The following is an 18,476-nucleotide window of genomic DNA, read 5'->3' as shown; positions in this document are numbered from 1 at the left end:
TAGACATTATAAAGGCTCTTTTAGTTAAATCCGTATGTTGATAAGACCATCCAGTCAGAAGTAGTAATAACACCATAAACTGACTGCTGTGGTGGTCTGAGGGGCCCTGAGTGACTGAGTGGTCTAAAGTGCTCTCCGTTACGAATCACTGCCATCTCACCTCTGCCTGCGGGGGTTTGAGTCATGGATTCGGCTAATGTGGGTATGTGAGAAAGCTTGCCAGTAGCTTCTCATGGGTCGGTGGTTCTATCTGGGGTTTTCTCGGGTTCTTCCTCCACCATTAATACTGGCCGCCATGTATAGCCTATTGTGTGCTGAAAAATGGCATTAAACCCTACAACAACAACAACAACTGTGGTGGTCATATTCAATGTTGAGGAGCACCATTTTCATCCTGGACTTGTGTATGTAAAGTGTTATTGGCAATCCTCCCAAAAAATTTAGGAAGAGCTGCTATAACAAATTTGTAATAACAAAAAGACAGAAAAAAGATGATGGATAACAGGCCATCTGATAAAATCTTCTGGACTAAGGCCATTAGTGCTAGCCTGCAGTCCTCTTTGATCCTAGTCTATTATGGTTTAGTCTGCTTGGAAAAAATATATATTTGACTTACCAAATCAAATTTAAACCATCCAAAAGAGTGTGTGTGGGTTAGGGGATGGACCAGATATAAGAACTAGTATATGGGTCAGGGGGTGGACTGGATAGAAAATCTTACAGGAAGGGGAGAAGACCCAATCCAGTGATCAGGCTTGGCATGTCAGATCAGCTTTTGGCCAGTTTCCAGGACTATAAAAAAATGAAGTCTTATCTCACACACAATTCAATATTATGACATCTGAATAGTCTGTGATTTGAAATGAGCCAATCAAATATCAGCATTATTAACACATTAACCCCTAGCGACGACTTTGCGGGGCAGGAGGTAGTAGCCTACTGCCAAGCTCTGTAGCGTCATGGTCATGAATGATGCACTAAAGTGGGTGGTATTATAGAAAGGTAGACAGATGTAGCTCTACAATGATACCAAATAATCTGGAATATCTAGTTGCACTACAAAATACAGATAGAAAAACCTCATTTTTTGGACCCGACTTTTTTTTACCAAAATTTTCCCGTGGTCGGAATCTGATTTTGTGTCCAGACTTTTTGGTCTCAGATCTGAGGCAAACCGGTATGAACTGCAAACAGACAGATGAGCCTTTGCAAAAAGTAGGATAAGATGGGCATTTGGAATAAAGAAAGATATCCAACTTTTACCCTTCTGCTCATGCGCGAGTCAAATAGCCAATGAAAATCGATGTTTCTAACACCACTAGGCAGTATGTTATTGAAAGATGACCGGGGATTTGGTGTTTTCGAGTTTATTCAGAAATAGTTTTCAAAATGTGTTTCCTACTCGATTTTTAGGCAAAAATGACAAAAAGCTCCAGGTGTTAATGTGTTAAACAGTCCATTTTGACGAGTCACAAAATTTGAATATTCCTTGCGTATATAATCACTTGTGCATCGACATTGCACATAAATTACAAATTTAGCAATCCCCTGACAATTTGTAAAAAAAAGATTAAAAAAATACAAATTCTTCAGAAAATAACAAAATGTTAAGTTAAAGATGTCCTTTGATTCATAAGGCAATACTTAAATTTCACCGGCCATACTCCATTTTCATTTTACATCAGATTTGCATTACTTAATAGCTTACTGGGTACTTAATTTTTCATGGTATGAAGTGATCGAGAAGTCTCAATGGATGGCATGTCCGCTTTTAACTTTTTATCCCCCTCCCTTTTAATACTAACATACATTTACTACAGGGTTGCATCATGAGCATTTACCAGGTTGATTGATAGATAGATATTCAGTGGTATAAGAACATAGGATAGGTTATGTCATGCTATGGCAACTGCAGAAAACTTCTTGACAAGAGATGCATAGTTGCAGCTGACCCAACATGACATTGATTATTTTAAATTTAAAAAACTTCTGCTCACAAGTCACAAGTCCAGCATGCAAACTTTAAACACATGAAAGCCCTGAAGCAAACAAAATAAAATATGCATGCTGAAAGGCGATGACTACCTTGGGACTTGATCACATCACCCTGAATCCAGTTTCCAACACTAGACTACACTGCTTCCAGTCAATTTAAAGACATTAAGCAATTTCTGTATACCTGTACATGTATGTGTGTGTCTGTGTATGATTTGGATTTTTAACATAGCTTTATCAATTTTTCAGTCATATCACTACGATGTCGGCAGTGTGGCAGTTTATAGTGTTGTCTATCACTGGGGCATCATGCCGCAGACATATAGCATGATGTCCCATCCAGTCACATTATCATGACACCAGACTGACCAGTCCTAACACTAGCCTCTTAATGCTGAGCACTAAGCGAGGCAACTGTTAATACCATTTTCTTAAGTCTTTGGTATGACTCGGCCGCGGATTGAACCCACAACATCCCGCTTCCAAGGCGGACGTTTAAACCACTAACCACCACAGCAGTATTACTGTACATGCTATTATTATTATTATTATTATTATTATTGGGCAAATATGATACCATGTGACTGCAGCACTTACACATGAAGAATTTGCACACTGGTTCTTCAATGGGTACCTTGTCCACTTGACTAGGACCTGTCATCAGAAAAAGATATACAATATGGTATTTTTTCTGGAGCACAAAATTTAAGTTCTTTTGGCAAATTTTGTAAACCATTATATCAAAATTCAGCAAAATATAGTCTGGGTTAAAATACGACATGTCAAAGTTTCTTGCTGATAAATTGATTTTTCCACTATCATACTGGGACATCAGCAATCAACAAGTGCCTAAATAACCATCATCTGGGCAATAAGAATCAACACCATAAGGAAGTATACTCCATGGCTTCCATGCACTTAATTACAATAAGTACTGTATTTTCTTGTAAGATGGTCTCACCAAAAGGCAGTATACTCCATGGCTTCCATGCACTTAATTACAATGAGTACTGTATTTTCTTGTAAGATGGTCTCACCATAAGGCAGTATACTCCATGGCTTCCATGCACTTAATTACAATGAGTACTGTATTTTCTTGTAAGGTGGTCTCACCATAAGGCAGTATACTCCATGGCTTCCATACACATAATTACAGTGAGTACTGTATTTTCTTGTAAGGTGGTCTCACCATAAGGCAGTATACTCCATGGCTTCCATGCACATATATACAATGAGTACTGTATTTTCTTGTAAGATGGTCTCACCAAAAGGCAGTATACTCCATGGCTTCCATGCACATAATTACAATGAGTACTGTATTTTCTTGTAAGATGGTCTCACCAAAAGGCAGTATACTCCATGGCTTCCATACACATAATTACAGTGAGTACTGTATTTTCTTGTAAGGTGGTCTCACCATAAGGCAGTATACTCCATGGCTTCCATGCACATAATTACAATGAGTACTGTATTTTCTTGTAAGATGGTCTCACCAAAAGGCAGTATACTCCATGGCTTCCATACACATAATTACAGTGAGTACTGTATTTTCTTGTAAGGTGGTCTCACCATATGGCAGTATACTCCATGGCTTTCACATACAGTATTTTAATGAAAGAAGATTTTATCACTTAGATTATCAACATCAGTATCTTCTTAATTCAAAAAGCATCAACTCACCCAGTCGTACATAAGCTGCCTCACAAAGAACATTCTGCACCCATCTGAGATGATGTCCCCAACCCTTGTCCATAATTTTACTTATGCAGAATGGAATTATCTCTGCCTCTTCCAACTGACTGATCTTGCCTATCTCATCTACTTTTTCGGTCTTTGAACTCTGAAGTAAATATAAAAAAGCAACAAAGATATAAATACATGAAAGCATAAAATTCCAGCTCAATTTCAAGGATAAAATATTTTTTGGCAAGCTTCAACTTCAAAGTAAAATCACAGGACTTTCAGTATTTCCTTCCTACACTTGTATACTTATTTTCAATGATGCAAAATGGCTAATTTATCTGAATTTGGGGTATTTTGTTTGAATATCATACACAAACAATTTATGAACATTTGGCCTGTTATCATAAACACAGTGGTCTGGAAAAATTTGCATGCAAAATCAGTTTTGTTAATAGAAGGAGAAATTAAAAAGAACAATAATTATAATATCAAAAACATCAAAAATATGTTCAAAAATTTACTAATTCCAAGTGTTAACTGTCAGGTTCTTCTTTAGTGTTTTGCATGGCCCACCTAACCATCAAATGGCAGTAAAAGGTTCAAGTTCACATTTAAACCTCAGATTTTTGTCAACCAGTTACAAAGGACTTTACATTATAAAATGTTGCTTTTGATTAGATAAGAGTATAAACTTAATCTGTAAATCAAGGTCTGCATTTTAAAACATTTAATGTTATATTTAAACTTTTTTCTACCAGTGAAAGGTCTGCATTTTAAAACATTTAATGTTATATTTAAACTTTTTTCTACCAGTGAAAGAGTATTTTTCATTTAAGATACGCATGATATTCCAAAACACAAATGCAAATATCCCAAGTCTTGTCAAAATAAACTGGATTTAGTTTAGATCATAAACGGCACTTGAACCCATAAAACCATCTGCACACACACACAGGTCTGCACACACACACACACACACACACAGAGGTCTGCACACAGACACAAGTCTGCACACACACACAGGTCTGCACACAGACACAGGTCTGCACACACACACACACACACACACAGAGGTCTGCACACACACAGAGGTCTGCACACAGACACAGGTCTGGACACACACACAGGTCTGCACACAGACACAGGTCTGGACACACACACAGGTCTGCACACACACACAGAGGTCTGCACACAGACACAGGTCTGGACACACACAAAGGTCTGCACACACACACACACAACTACATATTATCATCTTACTGGGAGTAAATCTCCACTGGTATGTGAGGACTTGCCTTAAATTTCATATAAATATACTGTTTATACTCACTTATAAGTCAAGTCAAACAACAACAAGAGAGATCCTAATCTGTTGCAGCATACTGTGCTTGCAGATAAGGTCTCTTTTTTTGTTCTACTGATTATTCCTAACAAACTGCACAGAACCAGATCTGCCAGTGCATTATGCAATGGCAGATCTGGATCAGTGCAGTTTACAGTTGGAGTCTACTTATGAGTGAATAAATACGGTATGCGACAGATCACCCAAACAGATCCATGGGAGTGCCATTCCATTTCTAATTTGTTTTAAATAGACAAAACCTTATAACAAGTACCTGTTGGCCTTATTGGTGTCTGTCTGAATCAGTCTCCTGATCACCCAAACAGATCCACGGGAGTGTCATTCCATTTCTAATTTGTTTTAAATAGACAAAACCTTATAATAAGTACCTGTTGGCCTTGCTGGTGTCTGTCTGAATCAATCTCCTGATCACCCAAACAAATCCATGGGAGTGCCATTCCAGTTCTAATTTGTTTTAAATAGACAAAACCTTATAACAAGTACCTGTTGGCCTTGTTGGTGTCTGTCAATCTCCTGATCATTCATTAAACCAAGTTCCTGTAGGGCAAGTTGAATCTGAAGTGAAAGGGGAGATAATTTAGATAGAATTATACTAAATCAACTATTACAAAGAAAGGAAGCTAATAAAGGACATAAAAGCTCCTCTGTTTAAATGAAATGGAGAAAGCAACATCTTTATATATATAATGCAGACATTAGATTTGTATTTGTCAATGCTTGTTATCTGATAAGGACATCCAACCTTGCTTACACTGTGTCCAAGAAACTAACCAAACTGACCAGCACAAGTGGAAAAGTTAGTAGCCAATGAAGCATGCTACGTAGGCTACACAGGAAGCAAAAGACTATAATACTGACCTATACAAGAAAGGTTGATAGTGTTACAGAAGCTGGAGAAAGTATTTGCTTTTTATTTTGTTTTGATGGCTAATTAGCACTTTGAAGGTCATAATGTGCCACAGCAAATAGAGTATAGTGCCTTGCCAAAAGTCACACCATGGTAGCTCATCTGGGTTTATCTAATGGCGAGAATGAAACATCTACCCTTCTAATCATGAGTCCAATGCCTTAAACAATGGCATTTAGTGCAAGAAAGTAAATCAGTGACGGTTTCTGATTTGGTGATGTAATATTCCTCTGGATGAAGATAAAGCACGGTTCCAGAGAAACTGACCAAAACAGATAGGCTGACATAGTCACCTGAGACCAAAATAAATCAGTCACTAACTCTGGGAATGTTGGTGCACACACCTCAGTAAAGGTGAAATAATATTCAGGACACTGAGTGTAACGAACAGTCAGCTGAAAATACAGAAGTCACTCAGGGATTCAAAATTAAGTCACAGTGTCCTAATTCTGGTATCATAGGTTTCTATTCTTGATATGTATTCACAAAATAATGTTCATAAGTGTTCATGAGACGGTCTGAGATATGGTGTAATTCAATATTGTCAAGATAACAAACAAATGAACACATTACAACAACCTATGAACAGACAATATGCAATATACCCACCCAACTTCTTTGGCATGTGGAGACAAAGGGGTCAAATTTTATCAAAAAAAGATGAAAATTAAACTTATCCTACGTCTACCTGGTATTAGGACCGAGGCATTTTATTTCAGTCCATAAAATCCTTGTAATAAAACTGACATAGAGTCACAAAATTTGTGACAAATAGAACATATGTGATAGAATAATAATAGTAAAACTATAAACACCCTCAACAAAATTTGGTGGCAGTTTAAAAAAAAACCAAACAACTAAAATGTGTTCATGAAACACATATGCCCTACTACACATCCTGAAAAGAAACCTTAACACAAATCTTAACAAAGATGTGACGGACAGATGAACAGATAGGCAAGGTTAACATTATACTCCAACCATTAATGTGGTTGAGTGTTAAACCAAATGTATATACCTCTTTCTCAGATCTGTCAAATCCGTCCTCTCTGAGACGACATAAAATTTTATGCAGCATATCGAGGTCATCCTGAAACTCCAGATACCAGGTAAACAGTTTTTCATTTTCTTCAGCTGAAAGATTTAATGCATTCTTCTGACTCCCTGCCTTGTCTCCCTCATCCTTGTTCTCCTTATTTTCACTGATGTCTTCATCTATACTATAGTAAGGAATTAAAGATTTACAATTATATTTTGATCATATAAATTATTATTATAGTAACATTCATTTTTACAGCTCTAACACAGTCCTAAAAAGTTGTAAGTGCTATCTATTAACTTTCATAAGCAGGAAAAATTATCATGAATCACTTTGGATGTTGATATCCAATTTTTTGTAGTTTGATTGAAAAGACATTTTTGTGGGCATTTATTTTCATGAATTCCTCATAAAAATTTAAAACAAAAGCTCTGTAAGAGATTAGGCTACATGACACAAAACAGAGACTGATCTCCTGTATCAAAGATAAGACAAACATCCACTAACTTCTTTTTGGATACAGTAATTATTTGTAAAAAGTTGTTTCCCTTGGCATATTGGCTTGATGATATATAACTAGTGGTGATAATTTATTTAGTTTGATTTGATTCTAATTCTATTTCACAAAAAGCGAAGCTCCAAGATACCCTAATTAAATGATGTCTAATTTAGATACAGCTATACAATTTTTATACAAATCGAAGTTCATGTTTTACAGATTCACAATGCATACAAACTGCTTACACTGCATGAAAAGCCATAGCAAAGCATAATACATAATGTGTAATTGATTTTTTAAGCTACTTGACTTCATTAATTCTGTAAAATCTGAAGTTCAGTTCTCATAATTCTTTGTTGTTGTTGTTATTCTAGGGTTTAACACCATTTTTCAGCACAAGATAGGCTATACATGGTGGCCAGTATAACTGGTGGAGGAAGAACCCTGGAAAACCCAGGGAAGAACCACTGACCCACGAGAAGCTACTGGAAGGCTTTCCCACGTATCCATGCTCGCCAAGCCTTGGACTCGAACACACACAGACAGAGGTGAGATGGCAGTGATCCGGAATGGTGAGTGCTTTAGACCACTCGGCCACTCGAGGCCCCTCATAATTCTTTGAAAGATTGTTTAATATTAAGACTTGGTAAAATTGTGCAATTATACTTTTAGCAAACTGCTGTAAATCAAAAAATGTTAAGTGAACATACCTTTTTTTATTGTAATGTGGGCAAACTAATTTTGAAGAAAACTGTATAACCCCTAAATTTGGTCACGCAATTATGTATGTACAGTAAAACCTGTCTTGAAAGACCACTGCTATGTGAGACCACCTGTCTTGTGAGACCACATTCTCAGTGCACAAATTTATTGATTATATAGGATTGTGACCTGTTATGAGAGACCACCTGTCTTGAGAGACCATAATTTTTTGGCAAAAGAGGTGGTCTTTCAAGACAGGTTCTACTGTAATAGTCATTTCAGTGTCTACCCAACTGTTTATAAATCCAACTGCAAACTGCACAGACCCAAAATCTGCTGCTGCATAACATGCTGGCAGGTCTGGGTTTATGCAGTTTATCAGGATTAATCAGTCAAACAAACAACACAGACCCCAATTTGCCTGCATTTTATGTGATGGTAGACCAGGGTCTATGTTGTTTACAGTTGCACTTGACATATAAGTGAATATATATGGTATTAAATAACAGCAGTGGTCATATCAGTATAATATTCTATTTATTGCATGACAGCACAAACCTTGCATTGTCAGATGGTGTTATTAAGTGTATTTACCTGGATTTATGTCATTGTCCGGTACATAATACTTATCATACAATGTGCTGACAGATCTGGGCCGTTTTTCAGTTTGTTAGGAGTAAACAGAAAATTACAGGCCCTTATCTACTGGTCAATTATGTGACACCAGGTTAGTGTATATGTTGTTCACAGATCAATCTGACTTACAAGCAAGAACACAAAAGTTTTATTAGACAGGTACCATGTTATATTAAGGATGGATATCTGGATAATGCCTAGAAGAATATTTCTGATTAATATTTTATCTAGTATAGCGATACTTTGAAATTCCTAACTATTGGCAGTGATTCACATTCTACGCAGGTTTAATACCTTGTGCTGAAATACAATGATCACACTTTATTTCATGTGTTGGTACAACAATGCGTATGAATAGAGAGTATATTTAATTAGGTTAGGTACAATTACCACCAAAAAATATGTTGAACATTTCTGCATAATGGTAATTTGCTAAATTTTATCTTAATAGTATGCAAAATTAAAGATTTGCTAAAATATAATGATGCTAAATTGTCATGATTCATATCAAGTTACTCTTTCTACTTTAATTTAGATGTAAATTTTTTATATTTCTGCACAATTCTATTGGCACCTGACATTTCAACCTTCTTGTACTCAAGCTGACTTTAACTGTTTTCCCACACTGAAGAGTACCAATGTGCAATGAAGGCTTAATCTTGCTAATACTTTCGGATAATTTTAAGTTACAGAGTGTCCTTATCATATGATACAAGGCTAGAAAAAATTATTTTTTTCCCCACTTGCCCTCCAGGCAAGTAAAATTAAATTATACTTGCCCAGCAACAAGATCAGTGCGCTAAGCAACACTTTGTTCATAACAGATTATTTTTCATGCAATAAAAGTATAATTATCCCTTTGCCATTTCTGTCTCTGAAATTCACTAACATTAAATTTGAAGTACCTTTATTTCAAAACAATGTTTGAATGTTTCTGTTGGAGGCACCAACTTCACTCAATTTCCATCATAGATATTTAAAGAAAGTTGAACTGTTTATCTATAATAAATAAAAGAACTATACACATTGAAAATTTATCCACAACAATATAAAATAATTATTATTAACAAACCTTTGATTTGGTTCAATGGTTTTAGCTGTTATTGTTGTTTTTGTTGTTTTTATTATTTTCATTAATGTAGATAACAGTTCATTTGTCAACTTTCTGCTCATTTTTGTAATTTTGTTTGAATTCTTAAAACAAAACAAGGTAATGGAAACAAATATGTTTGCATAACCATCAGGATTGTTATTTCATTAACATTAAAAAGATTTAGTAGCCACAAAAAGATTTTCATATTAGACTTCATACACGATCTCTTCCCGAAAATGATAGTAAACCTTTACATGAAAAATACAAGAATATGAAGTTTGCCACCATCGTGTTATATCCGAGTGAATTATAAATATTTAAAACAAAATGATCCTGAAAATTTAATGTATGTTGAAGAATTTAAAAATTTTCATCCAAGTTTTAGCTATACTGTGTTTTTCTCAAGACAGATCAATACAGGAGTACAAACTATACTGGATTACAGAGGAAACAGTAATTCTTCACAAGAAACCATTTTATCATGCTCCTGATACTTCATGAGAAAACAGGGAGCTGTGTGTTTAGAAGAACATGTAAATTACCTGTCACAATCTCCCTCCTCATAGAACAGACTTTGAAGAAATTCTGGTGAACTGTTCTCTGACAGATAGGTAAACTTCCGGACAATGTATTCAATCAAATCTGCCATATCCTGCGGGAGGAAAAAAAAACAATTTAAATTTTCTTTTCATTTCATTCAAGATGAACAAGAATAACAATATAGCTTGTCTGAGGAACTTCTAAAATAATAAGGGTTTCAAGAAGAGGTGTAAACTGGTTTAAATTTAAAGACTGCCGACAAATTCAACACATCAAATCAGTCATTGAAGTTAACTGTTCTCTTCTATATGTTTTATTTAAAATGTCATTTTTGCATATCTTGCAATGTTTCTCTGTTCAAGGAATTATCTTTCATCAGGTTATCTTCCAAAAATTCTATATGTCTGGTGATCAACAACCAATGAAGAGTATTCGATACACTCACCTGTAAGTCCAAATGCTAACTCTATACACTCTAATCTGCCACTGCATAATGCACAAGCAGATATGGGTCTATGCAGTTCGTAAGAAGTAATCAGTAGAATTAACAGTGATCCTGATTTGCCAGTGCATTATGCCTCATGCCAGGGGAGATCAAGGTTTATGTTGTTTGCAGGTGGATTTGTGTGTATCAATAGTAAACATCTAAAATAGTTGAACACTGATCTTACAAGCATGTTGGGTTGCAATGTATTGAAAATGTTTAATCCAAGGTGTAAAAAGAAATAAAAAAGTATTGCAAATAAGAAACTTTCAATCATTTATTAGAAATTTTGAAATCATAACTAAATACATGGATATTTGGCTTTTCCAACCAATCTTTGATTATTTTGACTATTTGTATCACTGTTATTTCCTTGCAGCATGGTATAAAAACTGTGAACTACGATACAGTGTATATTCACTATATACGACTCACTAAAATTAAATGCATAACTTTAACACAGACTTTAAAGTCACAATCAACAGAAATGTGAAACATGATACCATCTATACAGACCCAGATCTGCTGTCTTATAATGCGATGGTAAATATGGGTCTGTTCAGTTTGTTAGGAGTAATCAATCAAAATAACAAACAACATAGACCCTGATCTGCAGGTGCATTATTCCATTTAAAATTTCACTACAAATTCAATTCCAAGAATGTTATTTTTGATGAGCACTTTGTATTTCCAGTGAATAAATAAAATTAACTAATGGACACAACAATAATAAGATTCTGCTCAGATCTTAAAGCATGAATGAATAATTTCTAGAAAAACAAGAATATAGTCCTCTACTTGACCTCAGGTCACAATTAGCATTTTCTAAAAATATAAATTACTACCTGATTGAAATAAACCTTTACAAGGTTCCTGTTGTTTACAAAATAAAACTTTGGTTGTAATTAGAACATAATTCATCCATACTCATTGGAAACTATGTTACGTATTGTTTGTGTACTGAAAAATAATCATTCAGGTCAAGTGAAAACAGAACTTGGTATTAGAGTCCAACATACAATTTTCCATAGCATTATAATGAAAATAAAAATAAATAAATTAAAAAACATAAACTCATAAACAATGCAGATTAAATATATATAATACAGACGACCTGTTAGTGATTTAATTCAGCCCTTCAGGTCATTTCAGCCTGCTCCATTTGTCAAATGACTCACCTTGGCCACCATGCCCTTTATTTATGAATGCCTTATAAATATCTTACAACCAATTTCATGTAAACCTGTAAGACATTATGGAATTATCTTCAAAACTTTAGAAATAGTGAAATTTTCCAGTACAAGGAAAATCTCATTTACAACAAATTCTGGTGTGGGAGTGGGGATGAAAAAATCTATTACACTATACTATGGGCACATTTTTTTTTTGTAAGGGAAGAAGGTTAACTACTGACAACACCCACCCACCTTCTATATAAAAATTAAAAATTTACACAAGGAGACAAACTCATACTGTTTCAGATCTACCCTCTGCCAATTCTGTTCTGTTTCTCCCATCAGTACATTCAGCACTGATTAAATATCTCAGCATAAATGGAGAAATTCCATATTGTATCCCCATGTCCAAATTAAGTACTTTACAGCACACATTTCTGTTGCTTTGTCAATCACTACTTCCTGTGTCTCAGGCAGAAAATAAGCTACATTAAGTTCTGATTGGTGGTTAATGCTTACCCTGGACTGAAACCAACAATAACCACCAATCAGAATGCAATGCAACATATTTCACTGAGTGAAACATCAGAAGTGCAGCCATCACAGTTCTTGCTTTTTATGCATTTTGCACATTAAAGGAGGAAAACTGTGTACCAAATAGACAAGATATACAAAATAACTGAGTAACTCATGTGCATCAAATTTGTTATTAAATGAGGAGTAAAATTTTTAATTAGACATGGAGGACACATTTGGAATATCTCTCTTTTGCTCGACATACAGATGACATAAAATAATTAGCATGGAATCAGTGAGGTGGGGAGGGGCATTATGAACCATGGCTTTGTGTTAATTGTAGAAGGAAGTGTGTTGTCAATAGATCATTTTGCAGACAGAAATGAATGTCTGTGCCTGCAACATCCATCACAGATGAATTCTCAATTTAAAGAATACAAAGGTAAATGAACTAACCATTATTCGTGACTGATGAATATGAAAGTATAGGGTATGTATCATTTGGATCGATTCTTTTCCTCTTGTATTGATATATGTATCAGTATGGCAAAAGTATGGATGCATCGATATATTAATGAATTATTTCACCTCTAGCATCAACATTTATTGTGATGGAGCATAAAAATTAAAAAATCCTCATTTCCATTAACTCTGAATTAGATATAATGGCTGAAAATCAAGGATTCCACAAAGTAAAATTTACTGTAAACACACGCAAGCTTCACACTTTTATCAGCTACTGGGTCAAGGCCTTGTATTCTTGAAGATTTCTGAGCATTAAAACCCAAGCCACAGACATAATACTTATTGTGCACCTAGATTGTGGAAATTTGAAGAAAACAAGACAAATATGAATGATCTACAGTTCTAGATTTTGTACTAATTAAAAGTATTGTCCATACAAAAGTTTTGACACCTTGAGTTTGAATTTCTTGCTCTAAATGTTTCAGGAATATGGATTCAGATTCTCCTGCAGATTCTGGATCAATGCTGTTCATTCTACACATGATTTCAAAGAAAACAGAACAGCTGGCCCTACCCTGCCAGTTCAATATACAATCCAATCTTGTCTCCAGATAAACAAGGAAAATTATAACGACAGTAATAGATGATCTGGCCATTTGAATATCACAGTCCACATCTTTTAGTGGAAACTTCACGTCAATACAACCCTCGGTTCTCAATGAGGAATGCTAACAAGATTTTCAAACTGTGGCAACCACATTAGTTGCTCAGGGGCATTTCTGATGGGCACCATTTACATTCAGGACTAAACAGATATCACATTACATTCAGGTGGTATAGGGATCACAAAATTATCCAGCTGACTGCCACGGTGACCATAATGGATGTTAGATTGGCACCATTTTTATTGAGAATCAACTAGACATCATAAGTAGTGTTGGTGAAAACCACAATTTTACTGTATCTGGGATCTCCATCCGTTCAAAAGCAGCAGTAAATATAAGTTTCTTATGACTGGATGTCTGAAGGGCATCTTTTCTTTTAGGGCTATGAAGACATAAGAATCTCATAGTGAAAACTCCATTTTGGTATGACTATTCATTAGGAAGGAACAGTGAAAGAAAATTTTTAAGATTGGTTGTTGTGGTAGCCATATTGCATGTCTGATTGGCACCACTTTCATTCAGGAAAATGTCAACAGCTTTTGTTTGCAATGTTTGGTGGTAATCTTCCCACTAAATTAGAATGAGCAATAATAACAGGCTTATTACAATGCATGATGGATGATGAACAGTGCTGGATGAGAGAGAAAAGACCATCAAATAAAAATATGGATAAAGAAAACACTAAGAAATAGACGTTTACACGATTTATCAAAGATGAGGCCAACATTTAAACTAAGGCAAGAAGGAGCAAACAGGCACCTCAGTCATTAGGTTTTGTCGAAGCTTTAATCTTATGTAATTTCTGAGTGAAAATTAAATAATGTCCACCCAATTTTTGATTAATTTATACATCTACTTTATTATATTTTCAACCTTTTAATTACTTACAGGAGTCAAATGTTCTGATTCACACAGCTGAATGAACATCTTGAGAATTGAGGCTTGCATCAAACACTGTGGCTGTTCACAGTCACCAGCAACATGGTGCATCATGGTGAATATGTAGTCATTCACTAAGGGACTGTTGGAATAGAAACTCTTCAGAACCATTCCATATTTATGCATCACCTCATTTGTAGCAAACCTGTGTTAAAAGAAGTATAAAATGCACACTCTGTGGCAATGTTTACAGTACCAAATTTTGTATGCGTGAAGTGTAAACACCCACTGATGAATGAATGGCCTAAAGCAGTGCTGTCCAACCTTTTTGACACCATGAGCCATTAAAAAGTGTTTTTCTTGAGGCCAAGGGCTGCAGCAGAAAACTAAAAAGCAACAACTATATAGCTGCTCGAGCTCTGGCGGGCCATTAAAATCAGCCCGCGGGCCACGGGTTGGACAGCACTGGCCTAAAGGGTTCCTCAATGACACTCGAAGTGATAGGCTGGAATCAAAATACTAGCAATATGTACCTTCTCCCCACCCCATCTCCAACTGATATTCAATTCAAGTACTGCCCAGTGATCTAAGTAATACAAATTTACTTATGATCAAATGGAAAATACTCAAAATATTGCTGTTTTTATCATTCTTATTGTCTTATGTTACGTGTTCAAGCTCGAATAAACAGTAACACAAGAAAGAGTGAAAACAGCAAGCTTTGAAAAATACAATAATTTATTTACCTGGAAAAATCCTGTAAAAATGAAAAAATATGAACTTATGGTTTCAAGAATCAAATCCGAAAATAATCCAAGAATAATCCAAGAATACAATTTTAGAAGTCCTAATAATAAAATGTTCTAATGATTTCAAGTTCGAGTCCCGATGAAGAATCTAAAGTGGATGACGATGGCTTATGCTATAACCTGTAGTGTGTTCAAGTCTAAAGTTCCTTGTAGAAACAAGAAATATCACTTGAGTTTTGGAAATCTGAATAAGAGCTGTCTTTGTTCAAGAATCTCACATGAGTACACATATTTTGCAGGAAAAAAGAATTAATCCTTTTGAATCCAAAATAATCTGAAATAATTCCAAATGGCACAATAGTCACTTTCCAGTGTAATACCCCAACTGTGTTTACTTTTCTAATATGACTGTTGAAAACTTGAATTTTACACACACACCTAAGGGTTATGTACTCATGTTTACACATTAAAAAAAATCATTATTATAGTTTCCATATTTTCCTTTATGTCTCGCTAGAGAATTTATATTTAAAACATTATCTGAGGAACTACTATACTAGTTTTCTTTCAAAATCATTTTCAACTGCTGTTGCAAGTCTTTGAGTTGACAAGGGAGATAAATGCAACAAAAACTAATGTATCTGAATTTAAGTTGCTTCCCATTCCATAAAAAAAAAAAAATTCATGTGAAAGAGCTGTGCAGTAGTGGATCTATACTTCTGTTCTTAATTCAGTAACACCATACAGTTTGTTACTGTCAGTAATACAAATTGTGCTTGGAAGATGAAAAACATTATTATGCCACAGACATGCAGGGACTGAAATCCCTCCAAGCTAAAATCAAGTTAAAATATTCACAAGAAAAATAAGGTGACTATGAAGTAGACAATGAAACTTTTCACAGATTTGCAGTGCTGCAGAAAATACTTTACAAGGGATCTATTAAACAATGATGCAATCTGTTAGATTATATACCTGTGCAAAATGTAAATACAAAATTCTAAATTTGTTGATAATAACATTTCAATCACTGTACTGATGCAACTCAATCTCCGATATAACACTGACAAGAAAATCCAAGTCAAACCCAGACGATCCTCATCTTCAAACACATGTGAGGAATATGATTGTTATTCCATATATAATTGTTATTCCATATATATTTGTCATTCCATATATAATTGTAATTCCATATATAATTGTAATTTCATATATAATTGTTATTCCATATATTTGTTCTTCCTAATTCAATTGTAGTACATAATCAAGAAGCTTTCTAAATGAATTCACATCAAAATAGGACACGGATCCACCATTTGAAATTCTTTGGTAGCAAAACAATCTTCAAGCAGATTTTGACTTGCTGGCAAAGGTACAGAAAAAGAAGCAAATCTGCTGTTTTACTGAATATTTTCAACACAGACCGTTAGATGAAAAAAGTCTAACAAAAAATGTCTCTAAATTCAACCCTCACTTTTAGTTTGGAGTTTACGTTTTCATCATTTGTTTTGCAATCTTTATCCCTGACAAAATTTAGCAACTATCATCATGGAAAATTATCAGCATCATGGAAAATTACTAGTACACTGCTCCCTTGATAACTCGCGCCCGGATAACTCGTGATCCTGCTTTTAATGCGGTGTCTGTCTTGGCTCCCAATTTTTTCCAGAGAAAATGTATTTAAAATGTCTTTAAAATATGCTGAACATGAAAAAATTACGACAAGAATTGGTAAATTAAACATTGATACATTGCTTGTTTTATCATTGAAAATGGTGATTAATACCAGTAAAAATATAATCCATATTTTGAAATTTGCAAGTTCTAAATAAGAATTAATTTCATAGATCTCGAAAACGCTTAATTACACATATTTGGACGCCAATTTTTGATCTGGGACGCAGAAAATCACTGAGGCAGGAGTCCTCCGTATGCATGTAATAGGCGCGTGGGAAAATTCAAAGATTTGCCAGTCCTGTTTCAGCCACCTGCTTTGTGGGAAAATGTGTTGATCAGTTAACTGTGCTGATAATTACAATGACAGAATTCAGTGACTGAAAGATTCCTTGATGTACATACATGTTGCCATTTTATTAGAGTACATAAAAAAAAGAACATGATGCAATAGCTAGGCAGCTAGTTCAAAGGCTCTGACTGGCAGCCGGGTGAGAAAATGTACTGATATTTAGTAATTGAATTCAGAGGCAAAAAGACCCAGTTTTAAAATCCAAGTGAGACCTCTGTTTAAAAATATCATATATTATGTAAGTTTTTATTATAAATAGTTGTCAGTATACTGTAAATAAACAGTCTGGTGAAATAGTGATCAATGAAAACTTCTGGTAAATACTAACAGGTGGCAACAGAGAATGAAATAAACACCAATTAAACATCTTCCTGTGTGAAAGTCACGTTTTAATCCTTTAATTCCGTTTCAGAGTAAACATTATAATAGCAACATATTCTGTTCATTGAAAACATGAAAAGAGTCAATCAACCGTCAAATCGAAACCTGTGAGTACTTTTGTGAGAACCTAATTACATGCTGGCTTTGTTTTGATCAACAACTTGGGGAAGTGTTTGTTGCATTAAAAAATCGATTACAAGAGACCTGGGGTGCAGGATTAAGGGTCTTGGAGCTGTCTTTGACATAAAGGAAAACAGTAACAGAGACAGCAACGATGATAGTGACTTCGAAGGTTTCAGTGAAACTGATGTCATTAATGCCGAGGCTGTTTGGGAGAAATTCGTACAGACTCATGGTCTCGAGATGGGCGTTTCTCTTGATGATATGGAGGAGTGGATTTGTGCTGACAATGATTGCCCCACAGCCGAATACATGTCAGATGAAACAATAATTAATTCTATAACGAACAAATTTGCAACAGAAGACGATTCTAACTGGATTACCACAAGTGTTGAAAGTGATGCAGATGCAGATGTTGTACCACCTCCCCCCTCTGCACATGAAGCAATCAAATCTTTTTATATTGCCATAAGGTGGCTGGAGACCCAAAATGTTGACTACATAAAGCTCATGCAGTTGAAAAATCTGAGGGATTTTGCTCGGCGGCAGAGAACCAAGG

General features: G+C 35.1%; 2 protein-coding genes across 2 annotated transcripts in view; both read right to left on the bottom strand.

Moving 5' to 3' along the window:
• Nucleotides 1–367: 367 nt before the first annotated feature.
• Nucleotides 368–10,645, bottom strand: LOC149800095 (uncharacterized). Its single transcript, XM_089958351.1, has 6 exons — nt 10,460–10,645; nt 6,967–7,168; nt 5,525–5,596; nt 3,676–3,835; nt 2,593–2,649; nt 368–453 (listed from the first exon to the last, which is right to left on the bottom strand). Exons 1-6 carry the CDS (start codon nt 10,564–10,566, stop codon nt 368–370), a joined length of 684 nt encoding a protein of 227 aa, XP_089814477.1. The 5' UTR covers nt 10,567–10,645.
• Nucleotides 10,646–10,782: 137 nt separating this feature from the next.
• LOC149800094 (protein timeless homolog) overlaps nt 10,783–18,476 on the bottom strand; it is an 89,481-nt gene continuing 81,787 nt past the window's right edge. The window contains exons 14-15 of the mRNA XM_089958350.1: nt 14,651–14,846; nt 10,783–10,902 (exon numbers count right to left, since the gene is read on the bottom strand). Of these exons, the coding sequence (XP_089814476.1) occupies nt 10,783–10,902; nt 14,651–14,846 (316 nt within the window). The remainder of the gene's footprint in view (nt 10,903–14,650; nt 14,847–18,476) is intronic.

Source organism: Sinohyriopsis cumingii, chromosome 5, assembly GCF_028554795.1.
Source record: "Sinohyriopsis cumingii isolate HCF-2022 chromosome 5, ASM2855479v2, whole genome shotgun sequence".
Taxonomy (NCBI): domain Eukaryota; kingdom Metazoa; phylum Mollusca; class Bivalvia; order Unionida; family Unionidae; genus Sinohyriopsis; species Sinohyriopsis cumingii.
The sequence above is the reverse complement of the archived record's forward strand: the minus strand, read 5'-3'. Positions and strand labels throughout refer to the sequence as shown.

Coding starts and splice junctions, on each gene's coding strand:
- LOC149800095 (XM_089958351.1), bottom strand. CDS start 10,566: ATGGCAGATTTGATTGAATACATTGTCCGGAAGTTTACCTATCTGTCA. Junction 7,169..10,459: donor GAGGAGGGAGATTGTGACAG/GTAATTTACATG, acceptor TCCTTACTATAG/TATAGATGAAGACATCAGTG. Junction 5,597..6,966: donor TTGACAGATCTGAGAAAGAG/GTATATACATTT, acceptor CTTTCACTTCAG/ATTCAACTTGCCCTACAGGA.